Source organism: Rhinolophus ferrumequinum, chromosome 23, assembly GCF_004115265.2.
Source record: "Rhinolophus ferrumequinum isolate MPI-CBG mRhiFer1 chromosome 23, mRhiFer1_v1.p, whole genome shotgun sequence".
NCBI classification, from domain to species: Eukaryota; Metazoa; Chordata; class Mammalia; order Chiroptera; family Rhinolophidae; genus Rhinolophus; species Rhinolophus ferrumequinum.
In genome coordinates this window covers 37813561-37834550 of record NC_046306.1, presented here as the reverse complement: position 1 = coordinate 37834550, position 20990 = coordinate 37813561, and the positions used below count along the sequence as shown (strand labels likewise).

Genomic DNA, 20990 nt, shown 5'->3' with positions numbered 1-20990 from the left:
ATTGACTGTTTCTCTGGGAATATAAATGCTGAGGAAACACTGGCAGTCACTACTCACACCACTCAGAGGCTGTTTCTGTGCAGCCCTGCATGCCACAGAAAGTGGAGGTTGCCTAGGCTTTTGACCTCTCTATCTCAGCCCCTCAGAAGCACAGACTGTGGTGATAAGGGCTTCCTCTGCCAGTGGCACAGCCAGCCTGAGCACTGCCCTCTGGACTTCCCTGTCCAGCCTCTGCATTCTTCACCAAGTACATCTGCCCTAGACTTAATGCATTTTCATCTGAGAACAAGTTCAGGTGTGAAGTGGATGAGGGAGAAGAGAGCACTGAGAGGATGCAAAATCCCTTTCTAAATTTCCCTGGCTGGTCCAGGGGACCTATTGGCACCATTTATACATCTTCTTTGTACCCAGGTGATGCTGGCTGAATAGCCATTTATTCATTCATTCAAAAATATTTATCATGTGTCTGCTAAGTTCCAGGCACTGTTCTGGGCTCTGGGGATACACCACTAAACAAGACAGATAGGTCCCTGTCCTTGTGGAGGACCCAAATGATTTAGTGTTGAAATAGCTCTCTGGTTTCCTTTCATTAACAATAATGCTGCTGGAGATCCAAGATGGCAGAGTAGATAAACACTAGGCCTGCTTCCTTCTGTGAACTCATTAAAATTATAACTAAACTATAGAACAATCAACCTGGAGAACGATATGAAGTCTAGATGAACAGAAGTTTTATAACTAAGGATATAAAGAAGAAGACTGGTAGGAGGGGTGGAGATGTAAAAGGGCCCAGCCCTAAACCTCTGTGCGGTGGTTGAGAATCAGGAGGGACATCTTGGCCATGGAGGTTCCCCCTGGAGGAGCGAGGCTCCCTAGTCCAGAGTACTGGTGCCAGGAAAAGGAGCCCCCACAACATCTGGCTGTGAAAAACACTGGGGATTCCAACCATCCGGGTGAGATGGAAGGCTGCGGGGAAACCCAGATGTTCTCTTAAAGGGCCCGCATACAGACTCACTTGCTGGCAGGCACTCACCCTGGGCTCCTGTAGAGGGATGGTGACTTGGGGGGCATTGGAGACATACAATTCCACCCCGGCAGAATTAGGTGTGTAACTTCAGGCCGAGGGCTGGAGGACAGTCCCCATTTTCCCTGTGCAGGGTTCTCCTGACAAGCAGCGAGCATGCAGGTGCCATCTTTCCTGTGTTGAGCCCTCCTGCATGCCCATGGCTAAATCTGAATCTGAATTGGTCTGGTGAGCTCCACTAGCCCTGCCCCACCCAAACTCCCCCAAAGCCAGAGGCACTTTCTCAGCAAGCAGCCAGCTCCACTTGAATTGCACTCTTTCTTGGAAAACTATCAGATTCTGTGGGCCCCAGGTGGGCAGTAACTGGCTTTGGTGTACTCTGAAATTTTTGCTGAGTAGCTCCCGGCTCAGTACTGGCACCAAACCAGAATCTACATTAACCTGGTGACCACAACTCTTCCCACTCTAGTGACTCTCTGAGACCATGCCTCACTCAAGGCTTTATCAGTGGCCGAACCTTAAGGGAGCTGGCAGGTGGCAGTAGGCCCTGGGGTGTCCTGGCTTTTTGCAGAGCTACCACAGACCTGGTACTGGTGACAGCTGTCCTCAATTTGCAGGGTGGCCTCTGTCACGTGCCTCCAGGTTTAGTATAGGCAGTGACCAACCATGGATTGGTTTGTATCTCCTACAAGGTAATCCCTGGCCAGTCACAGGCAGTGGGTGACCTGGGCTTGCACCGGAGACCTTCCCAAGAGGCCCTAGAGTAAACATACTTGGAGGTTGGCTTCATACCGCAGCAGAGACCTGCCCAATTAGGCCCACAAGTGGCACACCCAAAGGGCGGTCTCAAAAGACACCAGAGCCCTCTGGGGTGAATCCCACTAAGTAGGGTAAGCCCCCACACAGCAGCCTGTAAGCTGTGGATGTGGCCAAACCCCACAGCCAATCAGCCTGAAGGTCAATCCCACTCACTAATGTGCCAATAACAATCAAAGCTCAACTATGATAGGAGGGCACACACAACACACAGAAGGGACACTCCAGGAGCACCCAAAGTAGGTGACCAGGGAGACTGTGCCATTGGACCCTGCAGGGCACCTACAACATCAGGCCACCCAGCAAGACTAGGAGATGTAGCAGATCTACCTAATACATAGACACAAACACAGAGAGGCAGCCAAAATGAGGGAACAAAGAAATTCATCCCAAATGAAAGAACAGGAGAAAACTCCAGAAAAATAAGTAAACGAAATGGGCAAGCAACCTACCAGATACAGAGTTCAAAACAATGGTTATAAAGATGCTCAAGGAACTTACTAAGAACTTCAACAAAGAGACTGCAAACATAAAAAAGGACATTGAAACCATAAAAGAACCAGTCACAAGTGAAGAATACAATAACCAAAATGAAGAATGCACTAGTAGGAATCACCAGCATACTAGATGAAGCAGAGAATCAAATCAGTGATTTGGAAGACAAGGTAGCAAAAACACCCAATTGGAACAACAAAAAGGAAAAGGAATCCCCCAAAAAAGAGGACAGTTTAAGAGACCTCTGGGACAACATCAAGCATAACAACATTCGCATCATAGGCACCAAAAGGAGAACGGAGACAGCAAAAAATCAAAAACCTATTTGAAGAAATAGGACTGAAAACTTTCCTAACCTGGCAAAGGAAATAGACATACAAGTCCAGGAAGTGCAGAAAGTCCCAAACAAGATGAACCCAAACAGGCCCACACCAAGACACATTATAATTAGAATGGCAAATGTTAAAGACAGAGAAAATCCTAAAAGCAGCAACAGAAAGGCAACTCATAACTTATAAGGGAGCTCCCATAATTCATCAGCTGATTTCTCAACAGAAACGTTGCAGGCCAGAAGGGATTGGCACAAAATATTCAGTGTGATGAAAAGCAAGGACCTACAACCAAGGGTACTAGACAAGAAGAAGCTAAAGGAATTCATCACCACCAAACCAGTATTGCATGAAATGTTAGAGGGATTTCTTTAAGACAGAAAAAAAGAGATCGAAATTATGAATAATAAAATGGCAATAGCTACATATCTATCAACAATTGCTTTCAATGTAAATGGATTAATTACTTCAATCAAAAGAGATAGGAAGGCTGAATGGGATTAGAAAACAAAACACATAAGCTGCCTACAAAATACTCACTTCAGATTGAAAGACACACACAGGTGGAAAGTAAAGGTATGGAAAAAGATATTTCATGAAAATGAAAAAGAGCAAAACAAAAAAAGCCAGGGTAGCAATACATATACTAGATAAAATAGACTTTAAAACAAAGGCTATTACAAGAGACAAAGAAGGAGCCTGTAATACCACTTCTGTGTATTTATCTGAAGAAACCCAAAAAGCTACTTCGAGGGGACATTGTGCATTTGTACTCATATGTTCAGTGCAGCATTGTTTACAATGGCCAAGATACGGAGGCAGCCTGGGTGTCCGTCGATGGATAAATGGATAAAGAGGAGGTGGTACACATATACAATGGAATATTGCTTGGCCATGGATGGAATGGGCTCTTGCCATCTGTGGTGGCATGGATGGACCTGGAAGGTATTGTGCTGAGTGGAGCATGTCAGACAGCTGTCAGACAGAGAAAGACAGATGCAATGTGATTTTGATTATGTGGAATCTAAAGAACAAAATAAACAAACAAAACAGAAACAAACTCATAGATACACAAAACATTTTGATGGTTGTCAGATGGGAGGGGGTTTGGGCATGTGGGTGAAAAAAGCGGAAGGGATTAAAACGTACAAATTGGTTGTTACAAAGTAGTTATGAGGATCTAGGGTATAGCCTAAGGAATATAGTCAGTAATATTGTAATAACTATGTACGATGTCAGATGGGTACTAGATTTTTGGACGTGATAGATGGGAGGGGGTTGGGGGCAGGGTGAAAAAAGTGAAGGAATTAAGAAGTACAAATTGGTAGCTACAAAACAGTCACGAGGATGTAAAGTACAGCATATATAGTCAGGAATAGTCAATGATATGGCAATAGCTATGTATAGTGCTAGGTGGGTACTAAACTAGTTGGCGGATCACTTCTTAAATTATACAAATGTCTAACCATTATAGTGTATAGCTGAAAGTAAAATAAAATAATATTGAATGTCAATTGCAATTGAAAATTTAAAAAAGGGGGGAAAAGGTGAAGGGGAATAAGAGATCCAAATTTTCATGCATAAAACAAATAAGTCATGGGGATGTAACATACAGCTTAGGGAATAATAATATTGCGATAGCATGGTACGGTGTCAGTTGGTTCCTGGACTTACCATGGTGATCATTTCTTTAAGTGTATAAATCTTGACTAACTATGGTATACCCCTGAAACTAATTTAATATTGTATGTTGGCTATATTTGTAATAAAAATCTTAAAAAAAATAATGCTGCGGATACTGGATAAAATTTCTAGCTAGTTGTGAGCTGCTGGGACATTCACATGTATGGGTCTCACATTCTTTAACTGTAAAATTATGGATGTAGACAATGTATTTCCAGTGTTGCCTCTGGCTCCAAATTCAGCATTTATGTGGATTATGATAGAATGTTAAGTGTACGCAGAAACTGGGAGATAAATTGTCGTTTATCTCAGCATATTTTCCTACATCTCTCTTTTCCCTTCCCCCTTGCTCACAATCACACAGAGCTTGAAGATCATTAGAGATCCATCCTTCTTGTCCAATGCAACCTCAGAAAATAAGATCTGATACCAACAAGTACCTCGATTAAGGGGCCCCAGGGCACCCCAAGCTGACAGTTCCTCTAAACAGTGCAAGCAGGCCACCTTTCTGTTAATTGGGAATGGAAGTAATGTGCAAATAACTAGATATGGCTCCAGTGATACTGCCCATGAGGGATGTTTGCCCCCACCTGCTGGTGGTGGAGCATCTGTAAAGGCACAAATACTGTAAGCCTTTCCTTCTCCGCAAGTTCCTCTGTCACCCTCTCCCTCTTTGCAATAAGGGAGAGTTTCCAGGCCCCAGGGCTTTGCAGACTGGAGAGAGGGTGGAGTTGTTCTTTCTGTGAACTAGGACCATTTACTTTATCTTTCTCAGCCTCTGTTTTCTCTCCAGTAAAATGAGACTAGTGATGCCAGCCTTCTGTGATTAAATGAGATGGTGGGAGAAAACTAGCTCAGTGACTGAGAGGAGTTCTTAGTAGGTGGCAGCTCTGTGCCTGCATTCTCCCAGGGCTGCCCTTAGACAGATGCCTGGCCTCTGGTGTGTCCTGCTGTTTGTGTGTGAGGAGTGAGCAGTGGACATCAGCGAGAGGAGCACTGAGGGAGGAACAGGCCTTGCAGGCTTGATTTCTGCACACCCCTTCACACAGAGGACATTATTAAATTTACCCTTTCGGTTCTGTTTGTGCTATTTAGCATCTTTCCTGCTACTGTGTAATTACCAGATGTGCCTTAGAGCTGAGCTGTGCAAGATGGGAGCCACCAGCCACATGTGGCAATTTAAATTTAAATTAACTAAAATTAAATCAAACGGACACTTTAGTTCCCCAGTCACACTAGTCCCATTTCTAGCACTCCATAGCCACCATCTACTGTATTATACACTCAGCACTGCGGAAAGTCTCCTGGTCCTTCCATATCACTCAAAAATTATTCTGAACTCTAACAAGGGAGCTCAGCTGTCAATACCTATTTATTGTTTACGTTGGGTAAAGTTAGTTACGGTAAGTGGGCTTTACCTTTCAATGTCCCCTTTGGATGATGGTTCCTAGTCGTGTCTATGTTCGGTCACTGTTCGTAGACCCTGGCAGTGACAAGGTCTCCAGAAATTCCTGGCAGTTAACGGAATTTGGGGAGGGAGGACCACATGCTAGGTGGGTGTTTCAGAGTCCCAGAAGGCAGGAGTTATTAAAAAAGCTCCCCACACCCTTCGTTGAGCCTTACCTCCTCCAGCAGAGAGAATCATTGAGACACATTGAGGCCCCTCACAGGCTGGAGTTCTGGAATCAGAATGCCTGTGTCCAAATCCCAGTTCGGTTGGTCAGTAACTGGGTGACCTTTGATGTGCCTACAACCTTTCTGAGGCTCTTCTCATCTGTAATGACACTCCTGAGCTGAAAGCAGGGCTGCTCTAATAAGAGGGCCTGAATGCACAGTAGGAGCTCATTAAGGTCAATGTCTTATAATGAAAAGAGCCTGAAGTTTGGATTCAGATGGGCCTTGATCTGGTCCTTGGCCTTGCCAAGTCCTGGTCTGCCCTGTATGCCTTAGAGCCCATTTCTTGTGCTTTCTGTATCTCAGCTTCCTCACTAGTGAGAAGTAATAATGATAGGATATACAAAACAGTGTATATAAAAGACCTCATGCCAGGTACATAGTAGGTTCTTCTCCCTGAGACACAACATGGGACCAGTTCATTGTTAATACTGCGAAATAGCCACACCCTGACTGTGTGAGGTGAGGCACATGCTCAACAACAGGGTGGTTGTGAAGCTTATGTGATTGTAAAGTGCATGACACATAGTAGGTACCCAATCCCAATAAAAGTCAGTTCCTTCACTTTCACTTACAGTCTCTGTGACCTTTACCAAGTCAATCAACTTGTTGAGGCCACAGTGAAGCCTGTCTTGCCAAGCAGAGGGGTCAAGGATGCACAGAAATGATGTATGTACATGGCAGCTTCGGGGAAACTGATTGGTACGCTGCAGAGCAGATACTTTTATTATAGTACATCATGTGGGGCTTGTGCAGCTCTGTTTTTTTAAGTTATTACAGGTCTTGGGCTGAAGCTGTACTTTCCCATGCAGTGCTGATGAGATTACAGACTAGTTCCTGGAAAAATACACAGTTCTGCAACAATTTACTTGGTGCCACTTTTTAGGTGAATAGTGAGTGAACCCTAGGATGCTGACCCATGGGAGGGCACTGTCAGTTGAAAGGATATACAATTTTGAGTTCATGTACAAATCAGACAATTATGTCCAAAATTCTAGGAGATTGTTGGCTTTCTTTTTTTCCACAGGTGTGAACTAGGAGTGTCAAAAGTCATGGATGAGAGGGAAAGGCAAAATTCTAGTTGCTGAGTGTCTACTGTGTGCCAGCTCTATGCTGGTTGTTTCATTAAAGTCTCCCAGCAGCCTGGTGAGGACAGAGTTAGGGTTTCCAGGAGGGAATTCCCGCCTGTTCTCAGGATTTTTTTTTTGCTTTCCCATTCCTGAATCCTGAGAAAAGTTGGTAGGGAAATTGGGAAAATCGGCTCCTTGACCTAGGTGGTTGGTAGTATTGGCCACCACTTTGTGGAAACGATTCACCACGGAGAACAGAAAACAGTTTATATCTTGGGCTTCGAAAAAGGGAAAGCAAAATAAATTCCTGAGAATGGGTGGGAATTCCCCCCTGGAAACCCTAGCTAATATTGTCTAATCCTTTTGCGGTGATGTGAGTTGGAAAAGAAGTAGGTGTGACCAGCTCAGTGGTTTCTGTGTGGGTAACTTCTCATTCAAATCCTTCCAAATGGCTATGCACCTCAGAATTAAACCATTGTCGCACAAGTAGAATGACTGAATAAATTGCGTTACAGTCATACAAAGGAACACTATTTAACATTTAGAATAAATGAACTACAAGTACACACTAAACATGTTCGAATCTCACAATGTAATTCTGAGCAAAACAATCTAGATATGAAGGAGAACATAGTGTATGATTCCATTTATATTAAGCATAAAATAGGCAAAATAATCTATGGAGTTAGAAATAAGAACAGTGGTTACCCTTGGGGAAATGATGATGGAAGAGGACGTGGGGGCCTTCTGGGATATTGGTTATATTGTGTTGACTGGTCTGGGAGTTAGTCACACTGGTTGGTTTTTGCAATTAAAATAATGGCATAAGGTACAAAAACAGTTAAGGCTTATACCTAAAAGTAAGGGTTCTGAGTTACACAATTGTGGTCTATGTAAATGGCACCCTCCTGCGTTGCACAATGGTATAGCTCTCCCTGGAAGCTGGTTGTCCCTGAATCATATTCAGCATCTCTCCCTGACATGGAGAGTGAATCTGATATTGTCGCCAAGGCATGGCATCATCTCTGGGGCATTTCCACATGTAGCAAAACCATGTCCCCACTTACTCAGTGTCCTGTACAGAGCCTCCCACACAGTGGAATCTCTCGGGCACGGTTTTCCAGTCTTTAGCCATTTTTACCATGGCACCTGCGTCAAGGACCCCATAGCCAAAGAGGTGATTAAACTCCAGGCCAACCCCATTCCGCCGCCACTGATGAACCTCATCATGAAGCTGGTTCCGTTTGGAGGTGAGCACAGTCAGATGCTGCATGTCTCTCCAGGTCAAACCCAGGCTGGATACCGGAGACAGAGAGAGTTCGAGAACAAGGGCAAAGGGGAGAGCAGGAGAGACAGAGAGAGAGGGACACAATTACTAAGACAGAACACAGGCCCCTGGTAAGAGTTTGGAACATCCATGAATGCCCAAGTCACGGGAGCACTTCCACACACTATTTAGAACTGTTATATACATGAGGTCAGACAATCAAGTTCGCCAACTCATCCTAGAAAAAGTGCTACATACCTCACTGCTGAATATCACTAAGGTCATCTTAGAAGTCCTCCCCTTGGGAAGCTATGCACTGATGCCAGAGCCTAGTCCACCCTGCAAAGCAATTTTGGAACTTTTTCTGGAATGGCCATCAGAGCTGTCATCGTATTACCCTTGATGTCCTGAATGTCATCAAAATGTCTTCCTTTCAATATTTCCTTTATCTTCACATAAAGAAAGAAGTCATTGGGGGCCTGATCAGGTGAGTAGGGAGAGTGTTTCAATACAGTTATTTGTTTACCAGCTAAAAACTCCCTCCCAGACAGTGCTGTGTGAGCTGGTGCATTGTCGTGATGCAACAGCCATGAATTGCTGGTGAAAAGTTCAGGTCGTCTAACTTTTGCACGCAGCCTTTTCAGCACTTTCAAATAGTAAACTTGGTTAACTGTTTGTCCAGATGGTACAAATTCATAATGAATAATCCCTCTGATATCAAAAAAGTTAGCAACATCGTTGCAACAAGTTCATGAACTTAATTGTCCGACCTCGTATATGTCAATTTAACAAACTTGCTATTTTACTTAAATTTATTTCAAATACATATTCTAACACATATGCTAAAATGGCTAAAGTAAAAAAGATTGACAATACCAAATGTTGACAAAGATGTGGAGCAACTGGAACTCACATACTTTTTTGATAGGAGTGTAAGTTATTGCAAGCACTTTGGAAAACTATTTGGCTGTACCTTCCTAATGTTGTCCATATGCTTAAGCTATGGCCCAGAAGTTCCATTTCTAGGTATCTATCCAACAAAAATATGTGTATATATTCACCAGACATATGTACTAGACTGTACATATGCCTAAACTGTGAAGTCCCCAAAGCCCCATCTAAAGTAAAATTAATAAACCAGTTGAGATGTATTTATAGAATGAGGAATACTATATAATAATAATGGATGAACTATAGGTACTCTGAATAATATGGATAAATCTCACAAACAGAATGTTGATCTACAGAAACCAGACACTGAAGAGAACATATTGTATGAGAGTGAATTGATTTGAAATATAAAAACAGGCAAAACTAATTTATGCTGTTAGAAGTCATGTTAGTGGTTAGAGACTGGAAGGGGACCAAGGATGCTTCTGGGTGCTGGCAGTGCTCTGATCATTGATCTGAGAGTTGGCTACATTGGTGTGTTCCATTTGTGAAAATGAGGCTGTTAGTTCTTCAAGGGCAGAGACAGTATCTTCAGCATATTTGTATCCCCTGTGCTTAGGGCAGCCCTTGGCACAGTGAATAAACAAGTCTGCCTGCAAATGCCAACGCCTTTGGAAATTAGTGTCTAATGTTACTCAGTGTGTATCTTTTTCAAACTGCAAGTCATGACCCATTTGTGTGCTGTGAAATCACAGGTTACTTACCTGGGATGTACATTAAGATCCTACTGTTCAGGTCACACCTCAGACCAATTAAACCAGACTCTCAGGGAGTGGAACCCAGGCATTGGAAATTGTTAACACTTCCCAGGGCATTCTACGAGATAGCTAAGGTTGAGAACTAGTGCTTTAATAGATTGCACTATCATTAAAAAAATGCATAGAACAGAATAGAAAAGGATAACAGTATATATTGCATGTAATATGAAAAACTATTTTTTCATAGAACTTTTGGGGTGTGTGTGTGTGTATGTATGTGTGTGTGTGGTGTGTTGGGTTGCAATGCAAAATTTATGTATCACTGAGAGTCATGAGCAAAAAAGTTGGAACAACCTTGTACTATATTCTCTTCAGAAGTCAAATAATTCAGGGGACTAGGAACAACATAACTCACTTGATAAAATTTCAAAACATGCAGTGTTTATTGGTTCAAAGCATTGAATCAGAGCCAAAAGATGCTATTGATTCATGTGCTCTTGAAACGCAGACCTTCAACTTTTTTTTTTTTTAATTTATTGGGGTGACAACTGTTAGTGAAATTACATAGATTTCAGGTGTACAATTCTGTGTTACATCATCTATAAATCCCATTGTGTGCTCACTACCCAGAGTCAGTTCTCCTTCCATCTCCATATATTTGATCCCCCTTTCCCTCGTCTACCACACCCCACCCCCCTTACCCAACTTTTAAGGAGAAAGTTTCAAGGAAGGTCAATGGTTATTTGAGAAAATTAAGAACATATCTTGGATATATGGTCCCCAGGACCCAAGTGAATGGTGTGAAACTTCCTGAAGTTGATTATAAACTACAGCTCAGTGTTTTGCTGGAATGGGATTGTGAGCTCATGGCACATGGTTGACAAATAGAGGACTTTGAGGTGATCTGAGGACTGACTGGCAGGTGGAGTATCTCTTATCTTTGCTCGGGGTCTGCACAAAAATGTGCTATGCTTCCCAACACTTGGAGAAGGACTCTGTCAGATGTTTCTCCATGGACTTATTCTCATGGGGTCCATGAGAGAGAGCATGTATCAGAACAAGTATTTTCTCTCTTCTGCAATAAATCAGAGCATAGTCCATACTCCAGTGTAATTGAATTTGTGGCACTGTTTGGCCAGCCATTTGCATATGTCAAAAAGTAAAACTGTCTGTCTTAGTTCCCTCTTCTGAGCAATCTCAGAATTGATAGAATACATTATTGTGTAGCATAGGTATTTCATCAACTTACTTTAAGCTTTAATCCTACCATAGCAGCTCAAGAATCTTAGGTAATACCTCTTAAATAATAAAAAATAAATTTATACAGTGTCTACAATATAAAGGTCACTGTGTTTAGTGTTATAGGACAAGTAAGGTGATATATTCATCCTTATTCTCAAATATTTTATATAATAATGTAGTTGGGAAAAAAGGCACATCTTTGTGGAAAAGTACTGCACAATGAAGTGATTCCATGAACGTCTGCTGAGTGTCTACCACATCCAGGCTAATTCTGGGCACGTTGTAGGAAGGTCTCTGCCCTCTCAGAGCCTACAGCCTCAGGTGACAGACAGACAACTCAATATTTCAAAAGGGACAAAACCATAATGAGGTATCACTCACACCAGTTAGAATAGTTATTTTAAAAAGACAAGGGTTAACAAATGCTGGGCAGGAATGTGGAGTAAAGGAACACTCATGCACAGTTGGTGGGGTTATAAATTGGTGCAGCTGCTATGGAAAGCAGTAGGGAGGTTCCTCAAAAAGTTAAAAATAGAACTACCATCTAACTCAGCAATTCTATTACTGGAAATATTTCCAAAGGAAACAAAAATATTAACTTGGAAAGATATCTGCAATCCCATGTTCATAGCAGCATTATTTTCAATAGCTAAGACATGGAAACAATACAAGTGTTCATCAATGGATAAATAGATAAAGAACTTTTTGTATGCATATAATATATGTAATATATAATATTATATGCATATAAAATGGAATATTATTCAGTCATAAAAAACAAGGAAATTTTGCCATTTGCAACAACGTAGATGAATCTCAAGCACATTAGCTAAGTGAAATAAGTCAGACAGAGAAAGACGATACCATAGGATCTCACTTACATGAACAAGACAACAAGTGAAGAAACAAAAACTCATAGACACAGACAATAGTTTAGTGGTTACCAGAGGGTAAGGGGGGAGGAGGATGGCAGATGAGGGTAAAAGGGACCAAATATATGGTGATGGAAGGAGAATTGACTCTGGGTGGTGAACACACGACGCGATATATAGATGATGTACTACAGAATTTTACACTTGAAACCTATGTAACTTTACTAACAACTGACACCCCAATAAACTTTAATTAAAAATAAAGAAAAAGAAAACCAAACTCAAACTCAGAGAAAAAAGGATAAAATTTGTTGTTATCGAAGGTAGAGGTAGGGGGAGGTAAAATTGGAAGAAGGTGGTCAAAAGATACAAATTTCCAGTTATAAGATAAATAAGTACTAGGGATGTAATGTACATGATGATGACTGTAGTTCATACATTGCCGTACGATATATACATATGAATGTTAACAGAGTAGATTCTAAAAGTTCTCATCACAACGAAAAAATTTTTTCTTTTCATTGTATCTATATGAGATAATGGATGTTAACTAAACATATTATGGTAAGCATTTCACAAAATATATAAAATTCAAACTATTATTATGCCATACACCTTATACTGTACAGTTCTGTATGTCATGATACCTCAATAAAACTGGAAAAAAATAAATAAGGAAAGCTGTCATGAAGGGGGATCTAGGGTGTTGAGGAAACCAACAGTGGAACTCCTGTGTTATCCCACCAAGGGGCTCTCAGACTGTGGTCCTCGAGTCCTCTGCATCAAAACCATGTGGTGGCTAGCTGATAAACGCAGATTCCTGGCCTGAACCAACCTCAGCTCTCCTGAATCAGCCTTTTGAAAGTTGTGAGCCTCAGAATTTCCACTTAGGATAATTCTCAAGATGATTTTTGTGTGCACAAATGTTTGAGAACATTGGTCTAAGATGGCGGTCCTCAACCTTGGCTACACGTGTGAATCAAATGTTAAAACATAATGATGTCAGATAGGACCCAGAGATGTTGATTTCATGCACTTGTCCAAACATCTGGTATTTCCAATATGCAGCCAAAAGCTTGAGCAAAGCTGGTCCAGGGGAATGGTTCCTAACTTCCTGGTCAGCACTGGGGATGTTTGTTAAAATTACAGCTTTCCAGGCACTCTCTTGGAGGTTCAGAGTCTGTGGACTTGGAAGGGCTTGGATATCTGTTTTTAAAAAGCACTCTAGGGATTCCCATTATCAGGAAATTTGAGAAACTTTGGTCCAGGGGGTGACCAACTATCTTTTGGAAGCAACATTTTAAGCCAAGGTCAACGGGATGAGTAGGAGAGACTGAGTGAAAAGACAAGGAAGGGGAGGCTTCTACGGGACAGAAGATTCTGGAAGGAAGGATCTAGAGGTGGGAGAAGGCAAGCATTGTGCAGGTGATAAGCTTAAAATAGCACAGGAGGTCAGGAGCCCTGAGTGTGACAGGGAGGGAGAGCCAGGAATTATATGGCAGGAGAGGATGACAAGTGTTCACCTACATTAGTATACTTTATCTCAGTGACAGCCATAAAGGCAGAGTTACCAGGGAGAATGAAATCAAGAAGTGTGGGACTGGAAGGCAGGACCACACTAGTCAGAGGCTGCTGCAGGACTGTGGCCCAGGCATGACCATAAGGAGTAAGGCCATGCTTGAGTGAATCCCGAATTATCAACAAAAACTGTTACATTCGTGCATCTGGCTCCAATCATTAGTAGGAATCTGTGATGTTCCAGGGATAAATGTATAATTATTAGTAGACTGGTCCTAGGCCAGTCAGGGTAGACTAGCTGGCTCTTGCTTCAGAGCCAGCACCCACAGAAATCAAAGTGGAATCCAGGGCTTCTAGAGATGGAGGGTGGCTACATTTTCATCTGGAAAGGCCAGGGCTCCAAAGAAAGAGGTCACTCAGGAAACTGGAGAAAATCCTGGACACTGTGGCAGAAGTCTTGAGCAAGGAGAGTGTAGGGTTCTAGAAAAGCCAGTCCGAAGCCCAGGAAGAGACTGGCTTTGCATGGCTGAAAGAGGAATCTTGCACCAGGGAGACTTAGGAATGACTGTTTCTTAAACCACCTAAAGTTGGTTCTAGCAAGTGTACTACATGCTTATGTTGGTTCACCTATGTGTATGGTTGGCAGAACTAGATCTCCTACAGAGTCCTACTGTAAGTCAAAACTTACAGTAGGCTTACCAACTTCTTGCTAAGAAGAATAAAGTACAAAACACTGACTTTTTTGAGTTCCTTGTTTGTGAGGATTGCCCCTCACCATTGTCTTTCAGAGTTCTTCTATTTATGATATCAAATTCTCCTGGACCCAATTAACATTTTCCTCCTAATGATCAAGACAGCAAAGGGAATTTAAGGAGAGAACATGCATCTTCAGAGAACTTGAAAATGGAAATATTTTGAAGAGGTTGCAATGTTAAGGTTGGAAGAATGATTTCTACTAACATCTCTTAAATTCTAGAAGCCAACAGAATTTTAATCCCTCTACCTCCTGGATATGATCTTTATCTAAACCGAGTAAGATGTGTGAACCTGAGCAAGTAGCTTCATTGACCTGGGCCTGGTTTTCTTCATGCAGAAGAAGAGATGTTTGGAGTAGTGAAAGAGCCATGTTTTCTTTCAGCTTTACAATTTAGAGTCTATTCTCTACACGCTGACAGGATTAGAACACAATTTCAAAGTTTGGGATTATTCCAGTCTAAGAAAACAATGCATTTGTAAGTCAAGCTGGAATTTTTTTTTTTCCACAGTCCCTGTTTGCCTAATTCCTATACACTGTGAGAGAAAATCCAGTTTACATGATATCCTGGTATAGATGTGGTATGCAAAACCTTATCTTGAAGAAATTGAAACCTGATTTTGGGCATCGCTTTTGAGGAAGAGCCAATTCATTCACTGTGGCCCTTTGTCCTGGGCAGAATGAGTGGTGAGACACTCAGCTTAGAGGCTCTTCTAAGTCCCATAGGTGGACCAAGGGAAGACCCTGGAGTTGGAGCTCAGGCTCCTTAGGGTTTAAATCCTAGCTCTATTTTCCAACTGTGTGACTTTGGATAAGTCACTTTAATAATCTGAGCCTCAGGATTCCCATCTATAAAATGGCGATAAGGCCTTACAGGTTTGTTGTAGGGTGTAAATGTAGATCACCATTTGAAAAGTAACTAGCACAGTACTGGACACTCAATAAAGAGGTTATTATTATTAATAATAAAATCTAGCTCATATTGAGCAGTGATGTTAGACGAGAATAGACACTATGTCCCAGGTAAAGTATTGGTGACAATATTTAAAAATAAATGAACATTTTCAGCTTTAAGGCATATTCAACCCTAAAATCTACACATATCCAATTAAAAATACACTTTCTAAAGGCATAATATTTTTGAGGCAGACTTACAATGTCCAGGAAATCTTAAGAGACTTATTGATGATCTAATTTTCTATTTTTTGGATAGAGATCTAGAGGAGGTGAGTAATTGCCCACTTAGTTGTTGAAATACACCAGCTGTCCTGTCCCTCCTATCAATCCTCCTTCCTTCCTTATTAAGAAAACTTCAATTTTATTCAGAACAGCAATGTTATCAGCTACAAAACTATATTTCCCAATCTCCCTTGCAACATGGGGGTGGTCATGTGACAGTTCTGGTCAATGAGAAATCAGCAGAAATAAGCTCCACTGGGTGGAGCTTCTTGGAAAAACCTTTAAACAGGGCTGACTCAGATGGTGGATTTCTTTATTCCCTTTGCTCTTTCCCTTTTCCTGCCTGAAATGTAAACATGATGGCTGGAGGTCCAGCAGCATCTAGAGAGCATTAAGTGGCAGAGCGGAAATCCAGAAAGAGCTGGATTCCCTGATTCATGGTGGCACCCCCATACTTGCCCTGGGCTTCTTACCTCTGTATTATCTTTCACATGACAGAAAAACACCACCTTCCCCTCTTGGTTTAACTATTGTTATTGGATTTTCTGTTTTCAATTTTGATCTAATACCAGCACCTAATCAGAGGCTGATTCTAGATATTCACATTCTGCACAATAGCACCCTGATTCATAGGTTCATAGAGCCATTGCCTTACTGGGTGCCACATACCCTCGTCCACACACCAGCAATGGGTTGGCTGCTTATATAGTACCTGGAATGGGATTGAAAAGACAAATTACTGGGCCATCCATCCTTATGGATTTGTATTCAGTGATTCTTGGCTGAGACTTGGGAATCTATCATTTTCAAAACTCCTTCCAGTGCTCAACTTTACTAGTTATCAGGAAAATGGAAATTAAAACTACAATGTGATTCCACTGCACACCCATAAGGGTGGCTAAAGTGTAGATGACTGACAATACCAAATGTTGACAAGGATATGGAACAATTGTAACTCTCATACACTGCTGGAAGGAGTGTCAATGGGTACACCCACTTTGGGAAACTACTTGGCAGTATCTAGCAGAGCTGTATATATATATATATATATATATATATATATATATATATATATATCCCTGACTCAGCATTTTGATTCCCTAGTAAAAACCCCACAGAAATGCATAAATAGCTTCACATGTACAAGAATTTTCATAGAAGTATTACTCATAATAGTCCCAAAGTGGAAACAACCCAAATATCCATTTATACAATGGAGTAATATTCCACATTGAGTATGAATGACCTGTAACCAACAACACACAACTGCATAGAGGAATATCTCAGACTCTCAGAGCAAAAGAGCCCAGAGTGGTACTTAGGTAATGGTCTGCTTCTTGATTTAGGTGATGGTTACATGGATCTGTTAGCCTTCTAAGAAGTGATTGAGCTGTACTTAATATTTGTACTTTTCTCAGTGTCTATTATACTTTGATTAAAATTTTACATTAAAAAAAATCCATCCCCTGGAAGGTAAGTTTTGGAAACATTGTTCTAGTTCAACATGGGCCACTTTACTACAAATGGTTCTCTTGAGTCAAAAATTTGCTTCTTTATGACATCTACCTCTCAAACCTAGCTCAGACCTCTAGAACCACACAGAAAACCCTGAGTCATAGGAAAAGAACACAAAATATTTGAAGGCAGCAGTCACAGTCACCCCCACTAAAGAAATCTTTTGAAATTTCTCCAATATTGGCCACACTGGGAAATCTGAGCAATATTCCATGTGACCCAAGGAGCCACTTTCAAGCATTTGCCAGAAAAGTACTTTTTGAGGTTGAACAACAAAGTGGTGACTGGGCAGGAGAGAGGAAGGGTTTCCTTTTCTCCCCTGGAGTCATGGGGGTGATTGTTTTCCCTCTTTAATGGTCCTGATGGCTGTACATTTTGACAGGATAATTTGTTCACCGCATTCAAATTGCTTTGTAAATTTTTCTTATTGAGCCTCTGAGTGGGAAAGAGCCCTTAACTGCTGCACACACTTCACAGAGGACTCCCAGATGCCTTGTCTCAAGATAAAGAGAGAAGAGCGGTAGGAACTGCTCATGGAGAGTTTTCCCTCCTCCCTCTGGGCTTTCTCTGGGGTTATTTCATGCTGACCAGTGGTTTTAACTGCTGGATACTGGAGCCCCTTTGCCCACAGATGCAGAACGCTAGAGGTGCTTCACAGTTAGCTATCCTAGGTGTGCCTCTTAGCCAATGACGTCCAGCACAAGAACATGGCAGCCCAGCTCCTGTGCTTTGAGGTAGAACAATCTTTGAGGCATAATTTATATTCCAGAGCTCTCCATGGGATCAGTTTCGTCTTCAGGAAATGCACATAATCTGTAAGTTTTGGTCTCTTTTTAATAGGGCAGTAGGCTCTGTGTATAAATAGGAATTCTTTGACTAGTGTCCATCCCCTGGTGTTCTAAATTTTCCTGTCTAAATTTTCCTGTTCTAAATTTACCTGTCTTGTTAGAAGAATCAAAATTTGGCCTGATCCAAAGAGAGGTGTGCTTCCCAATTTGCGGTCTTATCTTTAAAAGGAGGATAATTATGCCTTTTCTGCTTGAAGGCAGAAGGTTTAACTAGATAATCATTTAAAGTACCTTCAGGGGTGGCCGGCTGGCTCAGTTGGTTAGAGTGTGAGCTCTGAACAACAGGGTTTGCAGGTTTGATTCCCACATGGGCCAGTGAGCTGTGCCCTCCACAACTAGATTGAAGACAACTGGCTCAGTTGGTTGGAGTGTGAGCTCTCAACAACAAGGTTGCTGGTTCAATTCCCACATGGGATGGTGGGCTGTGCCCCCTGCAACTAAAGATTGAAAATGGCAGCTAGACTTGGAGCTGAGCTGTGGCGTCCACAACTAGATTGAAGGACAACGACTTGGAGCTGATGGGCCCTGGAGAAACACACTGTTCCCCAATATCCCCCAATTTAAAAAAAAAGGAAAAAAAAGAATGATGTTTAAAAAAATAAAAAATAAAAAAAATAAAATAAATAAAAAAATAAATAAAGTACCTTCATATTCTAGGAATCAACTCTTGCCTCCTTTACAAATTACAAAACGCACTGTATATGTGGAGAGAGACAAGTGGAGCTGCCTGGAGATTTGATGCTAGAAGCACCAGTTGCCTAGCAACAGCTGAGGGGTATGGGATAGGGACTCAACTCTGCTTCCCCAGGAGCCTGAATCCAACTTCTCACAAGTTGCTGGTGCTGCATTCTCAGGCAACTCCCTACATAGCAGGCATTTGTACTCACACCAATAGCAGGGTGCCTGAAGCCCACATGTTCATTGCTCAAACAGAAGGCCAGCCTCTGGCTTGCACTAAGAGAATATACAGTAGTAGGTGGGTAAGTGCCTTAGCTGATGCTCACATCCAAGGTGTGCCCAGCAGTAGTGATATGCGGCCTCTCTGTGGGATGGTGAGAACAGAGAAGATGGTCTCCTCCTATCCGCGGCTTGGAAGGGTTCCCAGTAAAGCCCATTTTTTGGTCAACACTGCATGACTTTGCCCACCTTGTCTCAGTATTAAAAAGTGAATTCACTTTATCAGTTAACAAATCTTGAGTAGGAGCACCCTGTTTGCCACACAGGGTTCTGAAATACTTTGCTAGATACCCAGCTTCGCAATGGTTTTCCTTCATTTAGTTGATTGTGGGTATTACTGGAGTAAAATATCCAAGGGATCCACAGAGGATAAAAGGATGTTTTATGAAGAGAAAATATCTACATGCCCTTATTTGGTATCTGAGTAAGTAGCTATGTACAGTTGGGTGTTGGGATCTTGTGCTCTCCTAGGGATATAGTTTTGTGGTGAGTGTGTGTGTGTGTGTGTGTATGTGTGTGTGTGTGTGTGTGTGTGTGTGTCTTAGAGCTGATGATTCATTTAGGAAAGCCCACCAAAGTTAATTGATGCTGACTGATCACAGGCACTCACACCCACTTTTGCCTCCATGGACACCTGGTTCTGGATGGAGAGACATGTTAGTCCACCCTTCAGAGCTGGCCCTTCACCTTTTGCTGGAAACATACTTAGCCTCTAAAGCCAGTGCAAACACTCCAGCTGCCTCAGGAGCAGCTGCAGATGTCCCAGAATGCCTCAGAGTGCAGTTGCCATACAAATCTGTGGTTGCCTGAAAGGGAAGATATTGAGTAATGAGTGAATAAGTCACACTGTTTTGAACCCCAAAACAATATGGAGCAGAGGACTATCCATTTCTTTTATTTAAACTCTACCTTGTTCTGAAGAAGATTAAGATGAAGGTAAGAATAAGCTTAGGACCCATCTATCTATCTATTTTGGCATATATTTTATCTGAGCTTTCTAGTAGCCCAGACAAAAAGGGACACACCATGAGTTAAAGCATCCACAAGATAAAGAAAAAAGTAAATGTTCAGAGAAGTATATCTGTAGTTATTCCATAGAATAGAAAGATTTATTTCTTGGATCCTAAAAGGAAACAAGATAGGTGGAAAGTGATAAGTCATTACCACCACCATAGTCAATGCAATGGTGAATTTTGTTGCTTGGGGTCAGATCTCAGAAAGCCTAAGGGCCATTGCATCAGCATTTTCCCTTGAAGAAGGAAAACATGGCATTCCAAAACAGGGAAGAATAAGCATGCTGAGCTAAAGCTTGCCTTGAAGGAGAGGCCATTAAAAAGAAAATGTTTCTCTACATCTAAAATTCATGGAGAGATTCTGGCACATGTTGAGCAAAGATAACTAATACGTGAGTGATCACCTCCACAACTCTTCTTAAGCGGGGAGATCTTCTTACTGATCAACCAAGTTTTAAAGAATGTTCACAAAGAGATAAACATCATTTTCAATGTTTGTAAGAGTCAGGATTTCATTACAATCATGATGAACCATAGAAATTATCCTTCCTCTGTCTGTAGGATGCTCAAGTGGGCCTATTACTTTGAGGGACAAAGTATCAGAAAAGTTTAAAGGCATCTGATAGGGGAAAATTACAATATTCAGAGGGAACTCAAGGCCCTTTCCCAGCCCAAGTAGAAAGATAGTTATAGATAAGGTTGAGGACAAAGTGACACTATTGGGAGGCCCTTGGGGCAGGGAATGGAGCTTCTAGGTGGAGGAGAGAAGCTTTACAAACAGAATGGGATCGGGGCCTCCCTTACTTGTCCTTCTCTGCTATATTCTTCTCCCTTTCTGCCTGTACTGCTCATAGGATAAAAGGGGCTTAAGTTATCTTCTGCTTGGTAGGAGCTGGCGTCTTTATCCTCCCCAATACCAAGAGGGAAGCCCAGGAGGGCTCATGGAAGGAGCCAGGCCAAAGTCTGTATCTCCTGTAGGTAAAGGGATCAGCTGGCTTATGTGAGAGCCTGGCCAGCTTGCCAATGTGGAGCCACGTGGCAACCTGGCATAGAAGAACTGGTTGGTAATGATTGTGTTCCGAGTT

At 41.9% G+C, this 20990-nt stretch overlaps 1 protein-coding gene across 1 annotated transcript in view; it reads right to left on the bottom strand.

The window, feature by feature from the left end:
* Positions 1-20990, bottom strand: part of PCSK2 (proprotein convertase subtilisin/kexin type 2) — a 274524-nt gene that overhangs the window by 4210 nt on the left and 249324 nt on the right. Inside the window, exons 10-11 of the mRNA XM_033095229.1 lie at positions 19598-19698; positions 8159-8386 (exon numbers count right to left, since the gene is read on the bottom strand). Of these exons, the coding sequence (XP_032951120.1) occupies positions 8159-8386; positions 19598-19698 (329 nt within the window). The remainder of the gene's footprint in view (positions 1-8158; positions 8387-19597; positions 19699-20990) is intronic.